The sequence below is a fragment of the Tauraco erythrolophus genome, chromosome 4, assembly GCF_009769465.1.
Source record: "Tauraco erythrolophus isolate bTauEry1 chromosome 4, bTauEry1.pri, whole genome shotgun sequence".
Lineage (NCBI taxonomy): Eukaryota > Metazoa > Chordata > Aves > Musophagiformes > Musophagidae > Tauraco > Tauraco erythrolophus.
The window spans coordinates 14,237,313-14,255,326 of record NC_141468.1 but is presented as its reverse complement, the minus strand read 5'-3'; the positions used below and the strand labels follow the sequence as shown (position 1 = coordinate 14,255,326).

Sequence of the window (18,014 nt, the reverse complement as noted above, 5' to 3'; positions counted from 1 at the left end):
CTGGAATACCTGATGGAGTCCTCTTTGGCAGAGGTTTTAAGACCTGCCTGCTGCTTTAACTGGTGTTTTATTCCTTCTGCTTTCTGTAAATGGATGCAATAAATGTTCCTGTAAGTCTAACCATCATGATCTGTGTTCATACTGTGTAACTAATTTCTGATCAATTGAATTTTGCCTGCCTGTAATGAATCGCTCTTGGAATTCCAGTAGTTGGTACTCTGTAAACTTGAGCATCGGAAGTACATAGCGGTAGGAACTACTCTGCTTGTCCCTACCTGAGCTGGTTTACCTATAAATTAAATTGACTGACTTGCTTGTGTGACTTATCTTTAGGAAACCTGCTTCAGTGCTTCATTTCTTATGTTCATATAATATGTACTGTATACTATATACATAATATTTGTTGTTACATATTGATTTACATGTGTTCTAATTATTAAAGAAAAATAAATAAATTTCTCTTTTAGTTGATCATAGCCGGGTTAAACTGACCTTAAAAACTCCTCCACAAGATTCAGACTACATCAATGCAAACTTTATTAAGGTATGTATTGCTATCTTAAAAGTTCTTAAATTCTTTTTAAGCTTTTGTTTCATATCAATGCATGTTTAATATTATAGTCTGAGATAAGAATTTATAGCTATGAAGGAAAATTTTCTTTTAGTATGGCTTGAATAAGTGTGCAAACATGATGCCATTTATAAAGCAATTTTTGAAGTTTTTAATATTACTGTGTAAGTATAACATAAAATACTTCATTTAAAGTGACAGGCAACCAAACTGGAACTTGATACCACAGGAGAATTCAGATACAATTGTTTTAACAGTTAATACTGTTAAAAATACCAGATTTTGAGAGAGACTGTTTTTAGGGATGATAAATGAGGTGTTTGACAAATCGTGTATAATAATACGCACTTCTTGCTGCTCATGGCAGAAATGTGACAATGGAATTATATCTGACAGTCTTAAAGAGAAACTAGAATTTGTCTAAAAACCTGTTAGACTTCTGTTTCAAGGTGTGAATACCTTGGGTTTTCCTTGTAGCCTTATTCTGATGATGGTTTTACATAGTAATGCTTATTCAGAAACAGGGGTTCCTATAAATCTAACTTATTGAATGTTTCACTTGAAAGGCTCAATGTAAATGTCTTCAAGTCTTACGTAAAAACAAATTTTAAAATTTTGGATTTTTGAAATGTGGTATTACTGGGAGGGGGGAACTTAGATTTGTTCAAGACGATGCTTTTTGGCGGAAAGGCTTTCAAATTTTCATCATTAAATGTTTGAGTAATATAGAAAATGCAGACTTAAAAGGAATCTTCAGACTCTGGACATACAGAAACTTAATATTTTCTGTTACAGTCTCTGTCTGCACAGTAGCTGTTATAATCTTAGGCCCCATTGAAATCACCAGCAAAATTCCCACTAGTGTAAACTGGACTCGTATTTTGTATTTGCCCTTCCTGTTGGATCAAAAAAACCCCATGATTATATATTACATGATTATAACCTAAAGCCTTTTTTATTCAGGGCAGATAAATTTCTTTATAAACATTAATGGTTCCTTTGTGCAATCCTAGGGAGTACATGGGCCAAAAGCATATGTTGCTACCCAGGGACCATTAGCAAATACAGTAATAGACTTCTGGAGGATGATCTGGGAATACAATGTTGCCGTAAGTACCTGCTTGAAAACCAGAATAGGGTATTAGCTTATTTCGTGGCACAGTGATTGTGTAACTTTTGCCTGAGCTGGTTATTATTATTAAAAATGTTGACAGGGGTTTCGTCCCTTTACTTCTCAGATCTTCTTTTCATAGTTTAAATAGCATTCTGTATATCATAAATATTATTTATTCAATTTAATAATGTAAATTTGAAGTAACAATTTTATTGAATGACTATGATATCGTGCCTATTTATGAATAGGTTGGTGCTTGGTTGCATCTGTCCTGTAGGAGTCCTTACAACTCTGACTTCACGTGTGCTGACAAAATCAAACGCAGAAGCGGCATGTGAAACAAAAATAAAAGCCTGCCTTTCTATTTATGCTAATTTTGGGTTACTTACTGATTTCTATGTTCTATATCTGTTTAAAAAACTCTTGTCAGGAGTTAACTTTTAATACTGTTAAAATTTGATATGTTCAACGAATTACTCTGAAAATATTTTTTTTGTTTTATCAGGCACTTAAATCATGGTTACTTGTTATTAGAAAGGTTGGACCAGATGATCCTTGAGGTCCCTTCCGACCTAGTATTCTGTGATATTGTAACAAATAGCTTATCTTTTGGTGCATTTTTATTGTGCTATTTATATTAATGTACCTGAAGTAGCTTCATCTAAGAAATTTGATTCTTGTTTTTTAAACAGGTTTTTGCACCTATTTTAAGCAAATATAGCTGTGTTTCTTCCAGTCACCAAATGGTTCTATATTTTTATGATTAAATTTGGACTTTACAGTCAGGCTGAATAAATAAAGTATTTGTACAGGATTATAGTGAATTTAAATTAACTAGCCTTAAAATGTTGCATTAGTGTTGTAGATTATTTTGTGCAGGCTAAAACTTAGGTGCTATTTTAGCAATAAAAGAGCATGCATCTGCAGGCAGGAAAACAGTATTAATTAGTCTCTTCAGTAGTAACCAATTAAGGAGTATCAGCATCTGCTCAGATAGAAGCAAGCAGTAAAATGTGCGTGAATTTACTTGATCTAAAACCAACTAACTTGAAGCATCTCCTTTTCTTTTCAGATAATTGTAATGGCCTGTCGAGAATTTGAAATGGGGAGGGTATGTATACTCAATACAAAACTAAACAGGCGTTGCTCATGCAGGGCAGTGTGACAGTACCTGCGAAGCTTCATGTGCCAAATGCATAACTGTAAAAATAACCTGCCAGATTGAATGAGAAGGCCTATCCTTACGCTTGTATACATAGAGGACAGTGATGTCACTGCTTTTCTTTGCTCTGTTTATGGAGTTACATTATTGTTAGGAGTTATCTGGGTGGAATATACGTGTTTGTGTACAGAACTGTACCAATGGTCTGTTTCTGGTCACGTCACTGTGGAAAAAAATCCTGCTTTCTGTGGGATGTAGGCCAACTATCAAAATCCTGAGTCCTTCAGAATTTCCTGTCGATTGATACAGCTGTGAAAACAATCTATCTTTTAAATCTCTCCACTATATTCTTATGACCTGAGAAGGAAGGAAAAAAAAAAAAGCGTTCCAGAATTGGGAACTCCAAACTCTCACAAAAACTAAATTAGCTGTCATCACTTTGCTCTGTATGATGCGTGCTTGTGCATATGTAGGCGGTCATGAAGTTCACATCCTAATTTACAAAGTGTCTTTTGGCTGTATCCAGTGGTCATATGGGGGTTTGGTTTTGTTTTTCTTTTGATATGCAAAACAAAAGACATTTTACTATCTTAAAAGAAGTCCAGCAAGGCACCAGTAGGCAGATGTTAAGGAAAAGCACCTTTTCCTTAACATCTGAGCGAGAATAAGAGATTTCACCTCAAGAGAGAGAATAAGGCATTTGAGATTATCATTTTGTCTGCTCTGGTTCTGTTAATCATCACCTTTCAGTACTACACACGAATTAATTTAGGATTCTTTGTTTTAACAGAAAAAATGTGAACGTTACTGGCCTCTGTATGGAGAAGCAGCTGTAACTTTTGGACCATTTCGTGTTTCTTGTGTAAGTATAAAGCTTTATAAATTAATTTTGAGGGATTTAATGCTTTTGTAACTTAAAAAACACCTGTTCAAGAAACACTTGTATTACAAAGCAAATGCTTTTTTAATTGTTCAGTACCAAGTTTTACACACAGACTCTCAAAGGAATGCAGTGAAAAACAATATATGTATCTAAGCTGTGTGGTTTTTTGAATCCTCCACAATTTTTTCTCTTTATCTTTTTTTCCTAAGTAGGGAAGCTGTGTGCCTTGGTCTTCTATATTTTTATGTATCATTTCTTTAGCTTTACATGACATAGTTTCGAATGTCTGTACTGTAGTCAAGAAATCAAATAATATTCATGCAGTTGCTTCTGTCCATTATGACCTGTGCATTCTGGATGTGCATGAGAAATGAAAGTAACACTGGAGTAGGTTATTTTCTTTAAGTTACATAACGTTATTTAGCATGAATAAAGAAAATGAAAACAAAACCAGTAATTTTTTTTAACTTGTATCTATTACCAACAGAAACAGGTTTATTTGAAAATACTTCCTTTTCTTCTATTATTGCTTTTAAAATCAAAATGAGTAACAGATCACTCTTGTGGTCTGAGTCTTTTCCTGGAGAATTCCTGGAGGGTAACTCAAGTAAGCTATGATTCCTGAAAAGTAGAGGAAACCTGAACATTTCCATTGCATGTTGTGTCAGTGTTATCAGGAGTTCTGATCTCTTAGCATAACTACTAGAGCCTATTCCAGTTTTGATACTTGCTCATAAACAGTAATGTAAAGATTTCTGGCAAATTAATAGGCAGGAAGAGGGACTCCGGATATCTCCTCCACCAAGCACAGCAGGGAATTGAAAGTAATCATTCTTTTGGCACCTGTCATCTCAGTGTCACACAAGAGTTATACCCCAATAGGTTTTTACAATCATCTTTCCTTGGTAGAGGAAGCTGGATAGTAAAAGAAGTCATGGTGCAATTACCCTTTCACAAAAGGGGACCACTTACATAGCAGAAACTCACTTCATTAATTGTGAGGTTTTCAGTATACGAGTGAGGATATGGTGTGTGGGAGCATAGGCACCAAATCAACATTCCTTAGGTGTGGGATTGTATCCAGTTGCCTTTGTACACACTGGTTTATGTATTTTTATTCCTTCCTGCTTTAAACGCACTTGTGGCCTGTTTGTCCAACTTCTAGTTCTTGAAGTTGTGATCACATCATCAAGCCTTTACTTCCAGATGATGCTGAGGGCCATCCAGCCCATCACACTTTGTTCAATGACAGCCTAATTATTTAAGGGAAGAGAACAGAAAATAAGCTACGTAAAGGATGATCTTTCTTCTTGTACTTGTTGCCAGCTTCTAGTGATGGACTAGCAGGCCTTGTTTGATCGGGTGTTGCCCCTGGATTATTACTATTTTTATAATGCAGTGGATGATGAAATTGACAAACTTTTTTGTTTGGGTTTGTTTTTTGTCGTTTTCTTTCTGACAGTCACATCATTGTGGTGTTGTGTATGAAAACACCTCCTTGTGTCTTTATTTTTCATCTTGCCACCTGGTAGCTTTATTGGGCTCTATTAGTTACTATTATAATATGACTGAAACCTGACATTAAAGCATTGAGTATAACTGCTGTCAGTATACATGACTTTACTGTAAACTTTTTACACTGGAGTTCATGATTGGCCATAGCTCTTCACTCGTTCTAAAAGAGTGCAATTGATCTGTTCCAAATTGATCTCAGAACTCTCTTCTTCTCCTTAACTCAAAGCTATGTGGGTTTGGACAGGAATTGCTGCTATTTTCTAGCTGAAGTGCTTGAAGGTGCTCAGAAAGAGCTAGCATGCCAGTTTATGGAGCTGTTCTTAATTCTACTTTCAAGTAGTCTACCAAGATTTAAGTACCCTTCAAGCTGATCTGGTCAGGAAAGCATATAGGTACAAATTTTAGTCTATAAAGATTCTGAGTAACCTTTTCCTACCTTACATAGATTTAAAAATTGGCCTGTGGGTTTGGTGTTTTTGTGGGTTTTCCTTTTTTTTTTTTTTCCCCTGTACCTAGTGATGGTCACATACCTGGCAAGTATTTGTGAAAATGAATTATGTGTACGTTGTAATTGACTTAACTGTAGCTGAGAATGTTACCTTTGGTTACAATGGTGTATATGGACTCCATTGCTGCTAGCTATGCAGTATCTCCTTTAAACCTGCAAGGTGTTGCAATTGTTTTCTTGATGGAAAATGGTAAATTCCCAGTAGATTAGAACACATTAAAGCATGTATGCAGTCTCCTAAATTCACTGTGGGAAATTGTAATGCTAAGCTTTTAACGACATCTTCCAATTGTGATGTTACTGATATTTTAAGTACAGTAATATTGTTTGGTGGCTACAGTATAAAGTTTCCTTGGTGTTCCAAAGGCAGATTTGAAAATTCTGGGAGCCTAGAAGCTATGCTTTTTGGCCATGACCAAGATAATTACAGTGATCCATTCAGATGCACCCTTAATTGAAAATAATTGAAGGGGAAAAAATAAGAGATGTCACAGGATAGAGTGATAAGAGGCTGAAGTTAGGCAGCAGAAGTGTTAAAGAAGGATGGTTGTGGAGGCAATCTATAAACTAAATAAAAATATGGAGAAATAAAGCAAAAGAAGTACTTTGAAATACTTTTACAAGGTTTATTGTAAAATTGTATGCTGTGTGGTGCCGTCGACACGCTGGAAGGGAGGGATGCCATCCAGAGGGACCTCGACAGGCTGGAGAGGTGGGCCCGTACCAACCTCATGAAGTTTAACCAGGCCAAGTGCAAGGTCCTACATCTGGGTCATGGCAATCCCAGGCACAAATACAGACTGGGCGGAGAATGGATCATGAGCAGCCCTGAGGAGAAGGACTTGGGAGTACTGGTGGACGAGAAGCTCAATATGAGCCGGCAATGTGCTCTTGCGGCCCAGAAGGCCAACCGCGTCCTGGGCTGCATCAAGAGGAGCGTGGCCAGCAGGTCAAGGGAGGTGATTCTCCCCCTCTACTCTGCCCTCGTGAGACCTCACTTGGAGTATTGCATCCAGTTCTGGAGTCCCCAACATAAGAAGGACATGGACCAGTCGGAGAGGGTCCAGAGGAGGGCCACGAAGATGATAAGAGGGCTGGAGCACCTTTCCTATGAGGACAGGCTGAAAGAGTTGGGGCTGTTCAGCCTGGAGAAGAGGAGGCTCCGGGGTGACCTTATAGCGGTCTTCCAGTACCTCAAGGGGGCCTAAAAGAAAGATGGGGAGAGGCTGTTCAGGAGGGCCAGTTGTGATAGGACAAGGGGTAATGGTTTTAAAATAGAGGGAGGTAGATTCAGGTTGGATATTAGGAAAAAATTTTTTACCATGAGAGTTGTAGAACACTGGAACAGGTTGCCCAGAGAGGTGGTGGATGCTCCATCCCTGGAGACGTTCAAGGCCCGGTTGGATGAGGCCCTGAGCAACCTGATCTAGTTGGAGATAGCCCTGTTCCTTGCAGGGGGGTTGGACTAGATGACCTTTGAAGGTCCCTTCCAGCCCTAACGATTCTATGATTCTATGATTCTATGATTCTATGATTCTATGATTCTATGATTCTATGATTCTATGATTCTATGATTCTATGATTCTATGATTCTATGATTCTATGATTCTATTGATGGCTTCAGGAGCAAGCTAGACACTGGTTTGAAAATGACCGTTTTTATTTTAAGTAGAAGTAACGTCTTTCACAGATATCTTGTGCAGCAAGCTAAGTTGCTGCTGTTTTAAAATCAATGTTTTGATTGTCCATCTTTTGGGGAAATCATAGATACAAACCCAGTAAATTAAAAAGACACATGACTTTAAAGTTTACGGTTTTACTTATATGCTGTATGCTGCATATGGATCTCATTTTCCAATTCATTACTGTTTTCTCATGTTTAGGAAGCTGAGCAAGCAAGAACAGATTACTTCATTAGAACATTATTACTTGAATTTCAAAATGTAAGTATACAATCACTTCTGGTCTCTAATGATTGCGCAAAGGTCTCTAAAATGATACAATGGAGGAAACTCATGAAAATATCTTCACTTGTTTTAGGTGCTGAGTCTTAACAAGTTTAGAGGTGATGTTAAAAGCTTAGTATATAAGAAAAAAAGTAGTGAAACTCTTTACTTGTCTTTTATGTATGTTCTCGGTTAGTCAAAGATGTGTGATGGTCTTCGATAGCACGTGTTAACAACTAGAAAGCTTCTGACACCCTAGGAGAATTTCACTGTTTACCTCAACTGAAAATATGATGACAAACTGATTCAAACTTGTCAAAAGAAACTGTTTCCTCTAGTTAGCTTCTTTTTGGGTAAACTATGTGTACTTGTTAGAATTTGCCCTATGCTTTCATTTATTCTCAAGAGGGTTAAAAGATATTTCTGATGCCCATTCGTATACCTGTATTGCCAAATAAAAATAAAGCAAGAATGACAACAACTTAGTGATTTATTTCCTCCCCCAAGTTTCTCACTCTAGCTTGTAAAAAGTTACTCTCTTTGTAATTGAAATAGATATGAAAAATATGGCCTGTTCTTAATCTGAAGTTGAGTTGCATTGTCTTTTTGCTTGGAGAATTTCTGCATGGGGAAATTGTATGTAATGTATTCAAGGGTCAAGATAGAAACGTATTCTTTTAAAAGGGAGCTCAAGACTTCAGAATTCTTGAAGGTTTGATATCCTAGTGTTCAAGATATAGAATTGCCTTACCAAACAAGTGTTCTGGTAAACCAATTCATTTATGCGATTTGATAAGCTGGCAACTGTTAATGATTACAATTAATCTCTCTATGGAAGAAACTGAGTTTTTTCATCTTAGTGAAAACTTAAAGACACAAACAACTGTAAAACATGAGACCTACTTCGTAACAGAGTATGTAATGTTAATTGTGAAAATTGACATATTTTCGGTGAAATAAAAGCACTTGCATTTTCGTGTAAATGTTAAGAATGGTTTAAGCCTTTCTTGCAAACTTATACTTAAATGTCAGATTTGAGATGACTGTTCATTTTTCTGAAAAACAACTGTCGGTAAATAAAAATAAGCGTAGAGCTGTCCTGCAAAAACATGAAGGTTGACAGTCTGTTTTACAGAATACCTGTCATTTTAATTGGCATCTTGTATTGAGAAATTATTTATTACAGGCTAGTCTCACTTACATGACAGGTTATGTTTTCTTTAGCAGTGCTTTGTTCCCTTTCAACCACTGATGTCACAACAGTTATGAAAACTGTTTGAGCGTGAGAGGTGTAGTTTTAGGGGGCAATTTTCGTGTGCAGTAGCTTGCTAGGTGCTTGCAGTGGGATGCATTGAACTTAATCATTTTGTTTCTGTTAGCGTGTCCTGAACGCTCGTAACTGACTGTGCTAGGGAACTTTTTAGATAGCAGAAACTAACTGCATAGTAACAGTGGGGTTTGCAATATTTATTGAAACGGTGCACTTAAAAACGCAACTGAAAACATATCAAAACCCCAAAGCAGAACCTACATCACTATTAACACCTGAATGTTGTGAGACCTGGTTACTTCAGAAACTGTAGCTAATGTATATTTTGTTGGCATATACATGCAAATCATGTTCAGCTACTTGACTTCCATGGGTTCTGTTCCAGTTAATTTTTATAGGATGCCTGTGTACTACATAAAAACTAAGTAGTAACAAAAAGCTACAGTTTGCACTATGCTTTGGATCTTAGCAAAGAGCCCAAAGTTTACGTTCCTTTAAGGAATGATGGAATTGAAAGGGTTAACAAGATATGTTTATATTGAATCTACACAGCTGATAAAATGATCTTTCTTCAGCCTTATATAGCAAATTTGCTTCAAGATTTCTGTGAACACATATTTTGGTAATGAATTACAGGCTTCTCATCTTACTTTGAAGAATTCTAAGTGTAGTCTTGAACTGAGGAGGAGAATATGTGTGCGTGTGATACAAAGTAATATCTTTTTAAGTTCACTTTCCGGTTTTCCAGAATAATGAAAATTTTCACTTCTGTAGAATTTTCAATGGAGTATCAAACAAAATACTATGTAAAAGAATTTAAAATTCATGTAAATGTACAAAGTTATTCCAGTTTCTATGAGGAAAACCAGTTAAACTGAAACTTGAAGATTATTTTAATCTAAACCACCAGGTTCGTTCTTAAAAAGTAGCAATAAAAAACACTGTGAAGGTTCCTTTTAATTTTTAATTTCCATATAAAAAGCATAAATTCAGATTTATTTTTTTTTCAGACAGTTCCTACTGATGTGAAAAATCACTGGTTTTGTCACTTTAAGTGTAATTAAGTGAAAGTTCTTTGTGGACCTTAATAGGTAGCTGTAACCTTTTTTTTCTCCCTACTGATAATATTGGTTTTACATAATCAGTTGGATTTTTAACATTTATTTTCTTAGGCTAAACCTTCTCTTGTTCTTACTAGCTACAGTGCTTCTACAGGTCTGACAAAAGTAAAGTATCGAAAGTAGTTGGTTCAGCTGGAAGATGATACAAATTTCCATGCTAAAAAGGCCTGCTGTGTTGCTTCTTAATTAACTAAATAGGTCTTGAAACTTGTAACCTTGATCAAAAAATTTATATGCCTCTCTAGCCCATTGCTTTGAAGGTATACGAGAATCCAGAGGGGTGGCAACAGCATGGAAAGGTGCAGTAGAACTAGCTATACTGCGGATGGTTTGGATAATGATGAGAGGGAGGATTTGGTCTGTCAGGAATTCAGGTACCTGAGTAACGAGGCTGTTCTAAAGCCTGCTTTTTACCTGTCTTTAGTACTTACATCTAGGTGTGCACACACACGTGCTTTATTTTGTGGTGTGACAAAACAACAAAACCCCCACATTTTTTTCCAATATAAGTTACTGGAGTACAATTGGAAAAGGAATCTTTCATGGTGGTCTTTGCCTTTCTCCCTTCAAAGCTTGATACTGTAAGGACAGAGAATCTCTTAACACAGTGCAATGCTGTGGGTCCTTTAATCCATGTATTACAGAGAGGGATGTCTTAGTGCTTTCTCCTGTGCTTTAGCAGCACTCAAAATACTACTTCAGAATTTCCCTTGTGTTTTTCTAAGTGGTATAAACTGTGGGGTTTTTTTTAATACAGTAAATGCCTTTACTGGTCCATGCTTAATCATGCAAAAAGTGAAGGTTCGTAGAACTATTTAATTCAATCTCCTCAAATATGTATTATCATTTACACCTTTCTCTCTCCCTCTGCTTTAGGAGACTCGTAGTGTCTATCAATTTCATTATGTTAACTGGCCTGACCATGATGTCCCTTCATCTTTCGATTCTATTCTGGACATGATCAGCTTGATGAGAGAATACCAGGAACATGAAGATGTACCAATTTGTATACACTGCAGGTATCAAATATATTTATTTTTCAAGTTTATATTAGTTTGTTGGAGTTTTTTTTGAGTCTTAGACTTCTGGTATGAGATACACTAGTTTGATTCTAAATCACCATTTATTTATTTATTTATTTCACTCTTCTAAAAAGGAATATTTCCTCGTGTCAAAACTTGGCTCAAAATCATGCAGTCTCCATTGTCTTAAAACTCATGCCATATTGAAATTTTGCTTCTGTTTCAGTTTAGAACAGAATATCAGTCAGAAAATAATTAGCCTTTGAAAAGGAAACTGTTTCTGGTGCTTAAGACGTTTAAATCCTCATAGGACAAAATAGACTTTGAAGATCATTGTAAATCAGATATAGGAGTGAAGGCTCCACTCTCAGTAGGAGAGACTACATAGCAGGTGCCATCGCTACCTAAGAACTTTTCTGTCTGTCTTCCAATACGATGAAAAAGATCTCTAATCAGCAGGCTGTAGTTTCTGCTTGGTAGGTCTTTGCTCCTGAGCAGCAGTTTCATCTTTGACCTGAAATTTGGCTAACAGAAGGACTGTTGAAACTAAACTGCCATGAAAATGTTTTGGTGCATTGACAGTTTTTGATAATTTCTCTGGAAAGTTCTTGCCTGTGATATTTGATACTTTTTAAAGCAACACAAGTTAATGTATTATATGTCAGAAAAACTGAATTCAGATTCATAAGCAGGATATATGAAATTGTTGGGGGGTTTACTAACTTTTTAGAGCTTGGTTATTCTCTGAAAATGTCAATAGAAATCTGCTCTATTTAACTGCATCCGTTTTTAACTTGTCACTCTTAAATACTTGAGGTCTAAAACCATAAAAAACTTACTTAGCACTGAAATCCATTTCGCTTTGTCTTGTTTGTCTTGAATGTCAGTACAGTTGTGAAGGTTGGTTCTTTATAACAGTGTAATTATAATGTAATAAATATACATGCATTGTAATTCTTTATCTGTAAAATAGGAAATTCATACTACTAGGAAGAATAAATGTGATAGTTCACTGTCATTTTCTATAACTTTCAGATTTAAGGATTTTAGATAAAAAAGTAGAAGATACAGCTATGATACTAAGTCAGAAAAATGTGAGAATTCTTTAAATGTGTTCTGTTCTGCCATTTAGCATCTCTATTATTAAACTTGGACAAAATCCCTGCTGTTGAAGCAGTGGTAACTAGGAGTAGTGTGATGAAAGAGACAATAAAAATGTTAATATTGAAGCATCTTTCATGATTGCAGTTCCAATTTGCTGTGAAAAACTTGCATCAAAAAATTCAATGCTCCATGTTGCACTGCTGACTTTTTTATTATTATTGTTTTTAAGACAGTATAGTGTCAGGTTGAGTGAGCTTAATATGATAGTTGAGGGACTTCAATACTTTTTTTTTTTCCTCTCATATGGACTCTGGAAATATAAAGCTTATAGCATCTTTTTAACAAAAAAATTTCTAACATACCTAACTGTTTATGTTCATAGTGCAGGGTGTGGAAGAACAGGAGCCATCTGTGCCATAGATTATACATGGAATTTGCTTAAAGCTGGGGTAAGGAATTTTAAAAGAAGAAATTCTGTGGCATTCTGTCATTTCATAAGTGATTGATTGAGCTCCCAAATGTTCTAAAATAGTGAAATGTTTAAGACATACTGAACTCTTGACAGGTTCGATGTTTAGTTTCATTGCATTCATGCTTTTGTATGAACTTACTTTTCTTTGACAGAAAGCTTTAATCTAAAAAAAGTCACTGTAAAATTCTAAATATTTTTAAAAATATATTTCAATATAAAGTGATTTTTGAATTCAGCTTTTTCAGCGTTTTTACTTCATCTTGCAGCTCCTAAAGACTGATATTTCCAATAACAGAGATAACTTAATTCTAGGGGGTTTAGGTTGTGAACCATCGTTAATGTTGAATTAATGCTTTCATTGTCTCATTTTCAAAATACTTGAAATGCTCTCATCTGTTCTAAATCAAATGTTTAAAACCAGTTCTGGAGAGGAATTGCTTTTTAAAAAATGTTTGTTTAGCTGCAATGTGGAGAGAACAAATTGGATTTACCTACAAAAGTTAAACATACTTTTGCATGTCTAGAAACTTTTGTATTGCTATTCTGTCAAACATTTATGTCAGTGTAATTGAATTTCTTCTATATTTCAGAAAATACCTGAAGAATTCAATGTATTTAATTTAATACAGGAAATGAGGACACAACGGCATTCTGCAGTGCAGACAAAGGTATAGTTTGTTTTAAAATGGATCCTTATCATATGATAATATATCATCATTCTTTGTAAAAATCTCATGCACTAATTTTTATCTGGTAACCTACTATAGGAGCAGTATGAACTTGTCCATCGAGCCATAGCACAACTGTTTGAAAAGCAACTGCAAAAATACGAAAGTTGTGCAGACTGGAAGATTGCAGATGGAGTGGTATGTGTCTTTCCCATATGAGTTTCCATCAGTTGTAGCTGTTAGCTTCCGATCTAGATTTTCCTGTAAAGTCCAGTTTTTAAAATGAAGTGTTCAGTGGTCTTAATGCATATATGGAACTTGCTTGGACTACAAGTGTTTTTAACTGAGTAGAGACAGTTAGCCTGTACTCAACTTGCACTGAGGACTTGGTTGTAGGAGTTGAGTCAGGTAGTTTAAGGAACATTTACCACGTATACCAAATGCAAGTGTAATGGGAGAAGCAATAGAAAGAATTCTAATATGGATGAAATGCAGGACTCTAACTCAATATTTAAGTTGCGAAATGTGCCCGCCCTTTGGTGAGATGGCGGTAGTCCACAGCGGATCTGTTGCTTTGCTTGGCAGTACTTATCCCAATTCTGAAACGTTGGCAGCACGTGAAATCTTGTTGAAGCCTGACCTTCTGCAAATTACTTCTTAAACATTATGATAATGAGCAAGTTAAAAATAAAGCTCCAGCCTATATATTTATATAGAAAAAAAAATACACGTGTATGTAGATGAATTCTATCTGATCTAAGTTTAGCTTAACCTCTTGAAAGGGAAAAACTTAATTGAATTTTTCTTTTCTTCTTTCCCACCAATGTGGTGTTGAGCCCAGTTTTAAACCACTAGATAAGCATTGATCTGACTCTTCAGCTGAGACTTGGATGTTATGTACCATTGCGTACTGCCTCGGTCTTGGACCAATGCAGCCTTGATGTAGTTGAGCAGGACTGGCATGAATGATCTTAAGTTCTCATGTTGAAGTACTGTTTGCACTGGAACAGATTGGGGGAAAGAAAAATAACTTAAAAATGCCTTTGTCAGGAAGCTTCATACTCTACCTTTTCAGCAAAGGAAAAAAAACTTTGGAAAAATACTACTATTCATTGATAATTATGGTAATTGAGGATTTTTCTGTCTTTCCGTCTTTTCACTTTGAATTTCACATCCCCTAGATTTTTTCCCTTTTTATGTTCAGATATGTTTTCTTGGCTACTACTGAACACGATGTAAAGAATGGCTTTTTGGATCACTGCATTCTTTCTCTCTCCCACAGTCCAGAACTGCATGCCACCCTTTATCCTTGGACTGTTTTGTTTATTTGGTAATTTAATCTGTCCCTTCAGTGCCTAATTGGTGTAGGCTCTATAGCTCTCTAGAGGGAGTACGAGTGAAAACTTTAGGACCATTTAAAATATCTGGAAGCAATTTTAAATTTGCCTTAATTAATAGGCATCTTTTTAATTTTAGGGGTTTAGCTGTTCTTTACTCTGCTTTCTAGGAAGTCTGAAATGATTTTTATTCTTGGAAAAAAGGCATATACTGTTCTGTTAACTCCTGAGAATTTATATCAGTTTATGCAATAGTTCTGCAGTCTTTAGTTATGACAAGAAACCTGATGAACTAAATGCAATATGGATAGGGGAGGCTGTTTTAATTTGTTATAGGTTTGATATTCAGCCTAGCTGGTCTGTGAATTCTCATTGTGGTTTGGAGGAATGAGCATGATAGAGTTTGGAATGTGCAGATTTATTAGCTTTCCCTAATTACTTGCATTTTGGCCATAAAATAATAGTCAGATCAGTCTACTGTATCTTCTGATTATTTGACTTTGATCTGACCTGTGTCGACACTCTTACGTAAAATAAAAAAATATGTCTTACTATTTGCATGTATTCCAGAGCATCTGAATAAGGAGGTGACAAAGTATGCTGATACTATGTCTGTAACAAAGGCAAGTGCTGTCTGTAAAGAACTGCACATCTTATGAGATTTGAGTGACTGAGTAATAAAATGAACAGCTAGATTATGGATAGGTAATGTGCGGGGGGGTGAGACAGGGAGAAATCCCAACTCTGAATATGCAGTGATGGAGTGTGAGTTTTGTGTTTTGCTTGGAAATTATTTTGGTTATAATCAATAAGGTGTAAAGGAAATTAAGTTTTAGCAATTATTTAGGAACTAATAAGAGCAGAGAACGTAATGTCATTGTGTGGATACCTTGCAACATGAATGCTCTCTGCAGGTCTGGTCTGCTTATCAAAAGTGTATTGCAGAATTCAAGCATGAAAAGTTTGGACAAGGATCGAAGGTGTCATCTAAAGAACAATCAGATTGAGCTGGAAAAGAAATGGTTGAAGTTAGATACGATAGAGGCTAAGTAACAGTGAAGAGCTGATTGTTATTACCCTTTTCTAAAGGTTATCAGTGAGACCTGGCTGACTTAATCTAAAAGGAGATAGTTCTTTGTGCAACATGAAGCTGCAGAGGTCCTTGTAGCTGAAAGCCTGTAGCTTTGAGGTGACTATCTCATCATCTTGGAATCTTCTTCTGTGAATTTGCCTGACCTCTGACCTATGAAATTCCAGAGTTGCAAACCATTGGAGAACATCCTAGGGAAGGATCCCTGCATGCCTGCTCTGTCCTTAGCCTGCCCTGTAAGTTTTCTTTCAGTCACTACTGGAAACAAGGCAAAAAGAATCTTTTTATCTGACAAGGTACAGCCTTTTTTGCATTAGGAAATGCTTCTTCATATTGTAGCTCGAATGTTTCTGCAGGAGGACTGAGGAAAAAAGTCTCATAGGTAAAGAATTCCTGTATCTAAAAACTTGTTACTGAAAAACAAATTTGCTACTATGCATTTTTTAGGAAGTTTGCCTTCAGAGAATTAACTGGTGTAGTCTTTGCTTGTGTTTTGGTTATGTCAGGTAGAAGACTGCCTTATAAATCCAGTTAAGTATCTGCTTGTAGCTGTAACCTGATTTTCAAAACTTTGACCCTCACTTGAGACAGTGATTTTGCCTTTTTTCCTCTGAGGGTGTTATGTAGCATCTGTTCTATGTAACATCTGGTGTTCCTCAGAAACGTAGTTTTTTTAATCAAGATACATCCTAGAATGTTTGCTTTTTAAAAGGAAACAAACTCTGATGAAGAAAGTTTCCAAATAACTCTATTAAATATAATGTAATATCCTAAATTTCCTTCCCAGATCTTACTCTGCCTGCAAATGCTACAGCAACTGTGGAATCGTGTACATGTGAAGGGCATTAATTATGTTCAGTGGAAACAATTTCAGATAAAAGAATGTGCTTACTTTGGATGTATTGCTGCTAGTTATATAGGAGATAGAACTGAACTGAAAAGGACATTTTCTTTCACCTTTTATTTGTTATATTTTGACAGTACTCTGAAGAGCTGGAGTACTCTGTAAGGTTGGTTTCATAGTTTTGTTGTCCAGTTGTCTTTCCTGTTTCAAGCAGTGTTTGAGATGAATTGAGTTACCTAAGCTTTGTAAGCAGTGTTTGCCAGTAACATCACAGTAAAAAGTTAATCTGATTGGCAACGAGCAGCAGTATTCATTGGGAAGTAGCTTAGATGCAATCCTGAGTGTGTGTTCCTGTGAACTTGCCAACTTTGCCCTGCTGGAAACAATACTGTAAAAAGTCAACAAAAAACACATGCAGTGTTTGAAAATAGACTTATAATAGGGTTAGAAATTCTATTAGAACTTGGATAGGAAGATTCAAAACCATGTAGAAAATGCACATATGATATAGTATGATGTAGTAATTGTATGCTCTTACCATACAGTTACACATATTGTGAATATATAGAACGATAATTATGCTTAAAATAATACGAAGTATGTAAAAAATAATACAAAGTACGTAAATGAAATTATATGAAGAAAAGCTTTCTTCAGATACTAAATAGAGTACTTTCAACAGTCCCCACAGTAGCCAAATTTCAGGGCAAAGATTAAATTCCTGCTCAAAAGCAATTATTTTTCTGAGAAGAAAAGACTCAGGTGCTAAATTTGATAATCACAACTATTCCCTGCCCCTCCCAGTAGTACTCTTTTAAATTATCAAGCAATTAAATTGGAACTGAGTCTAGGACTCAGCCTCCTTCCCACAGAAGCTATTGATCGTATTGTCATGTATTTGGAGTCATTAGCCTGTACTTCTCACCATCATTGGTTTTGTTAGGACTGCTGTGAAAATATTACACTTGGTTTTGTGTTTGGAAGCTTTGAAAAATAGGTGAGCTGATTAGTCTTGATCATCTGATAAGATATCAGTCAGATTTGTGTCAGTAGAGTATTTTGTGAGTTAGTTGAAAGGCACCTTCGTGATCTGAAGTGAACCACATTAGTCTCAGAATGTCCGAATCTCATAGAGTTACATCAGATTGGGTGTTCTCCATGTAGAAAAAGGAAAATTGATTAAAAGATAAACAACAAAGTTTACTATCTCGTTAAATATTTCTTGTGGAAATTTCTCTTGACAGTAACAACTGTGTTACAGTACTGTAAGTCCTTGTTTTACCCTTATCCACTAATAGAAGCTTATATTAATAAACTTTCTCCAAAATATGGCATTGCTAGTACTCTCAAGTATCTCTTGTGTTTTTTCCTGTAAAAGTGACAGAAT

At 35.8% G+C, this 18,014-nt stretch overlaps 1 protein-coding gene across 3 annotated transcripts in view; it reads left to right on the top strand.

Annotated features, from left to right (window-relative positions):
• Nucleotides 1-18,014, top strand: part of PTPN12 (protein tyrosine phosphatase non-receptor type 12) — an 84,988-nt gene that overhangs the window by 38,879 nt on the left and 28,095 nt on the right. For all 3 annotated transcript variants that reach the window (XM_086610253.1, XM_086610252.1, XM_086610251.1), the window contains exons 3-11: nucleotides 468-544; nucleotides 1,585-1,680; nucleotides 2,758-2,796; nucleotides 3,638-3,709; nucleotides 7,637-7,696; nucleotides 10,967-11,109; nucleotides 12,599-12,665; nucleotides 13,279-13,356; nucleotides 13,456-13,554. In XM_086610253.1, the coding sequence (XP_086466379.1) occupies nucleotides 468-544; nucleotides 1,585-1,680; nucleotides 2,758-2,796; nucleotides 3,638-3,709; nucleotides 7,637-7,696; nucleotides 10,967-11,109; nucleotides 12,599-12,665; nucleotides 13,279-13,356; nucleotides 13,456-13,554 (731 nt within the window). The remainder of the gene's footprint in view (nucleotides 1-467; nucleotides 545-1,584; nucleotides 1,681-2,757; nucleotides 2,797-3,637; nucleotides 3,710-7,636; nucleotides 7,697-10,966; nucleotides 11,110-12,598; nucleotides 12,666-13,278; nucleotides 13,357-13,455; nucleotides 13,555-18,014) is intronic.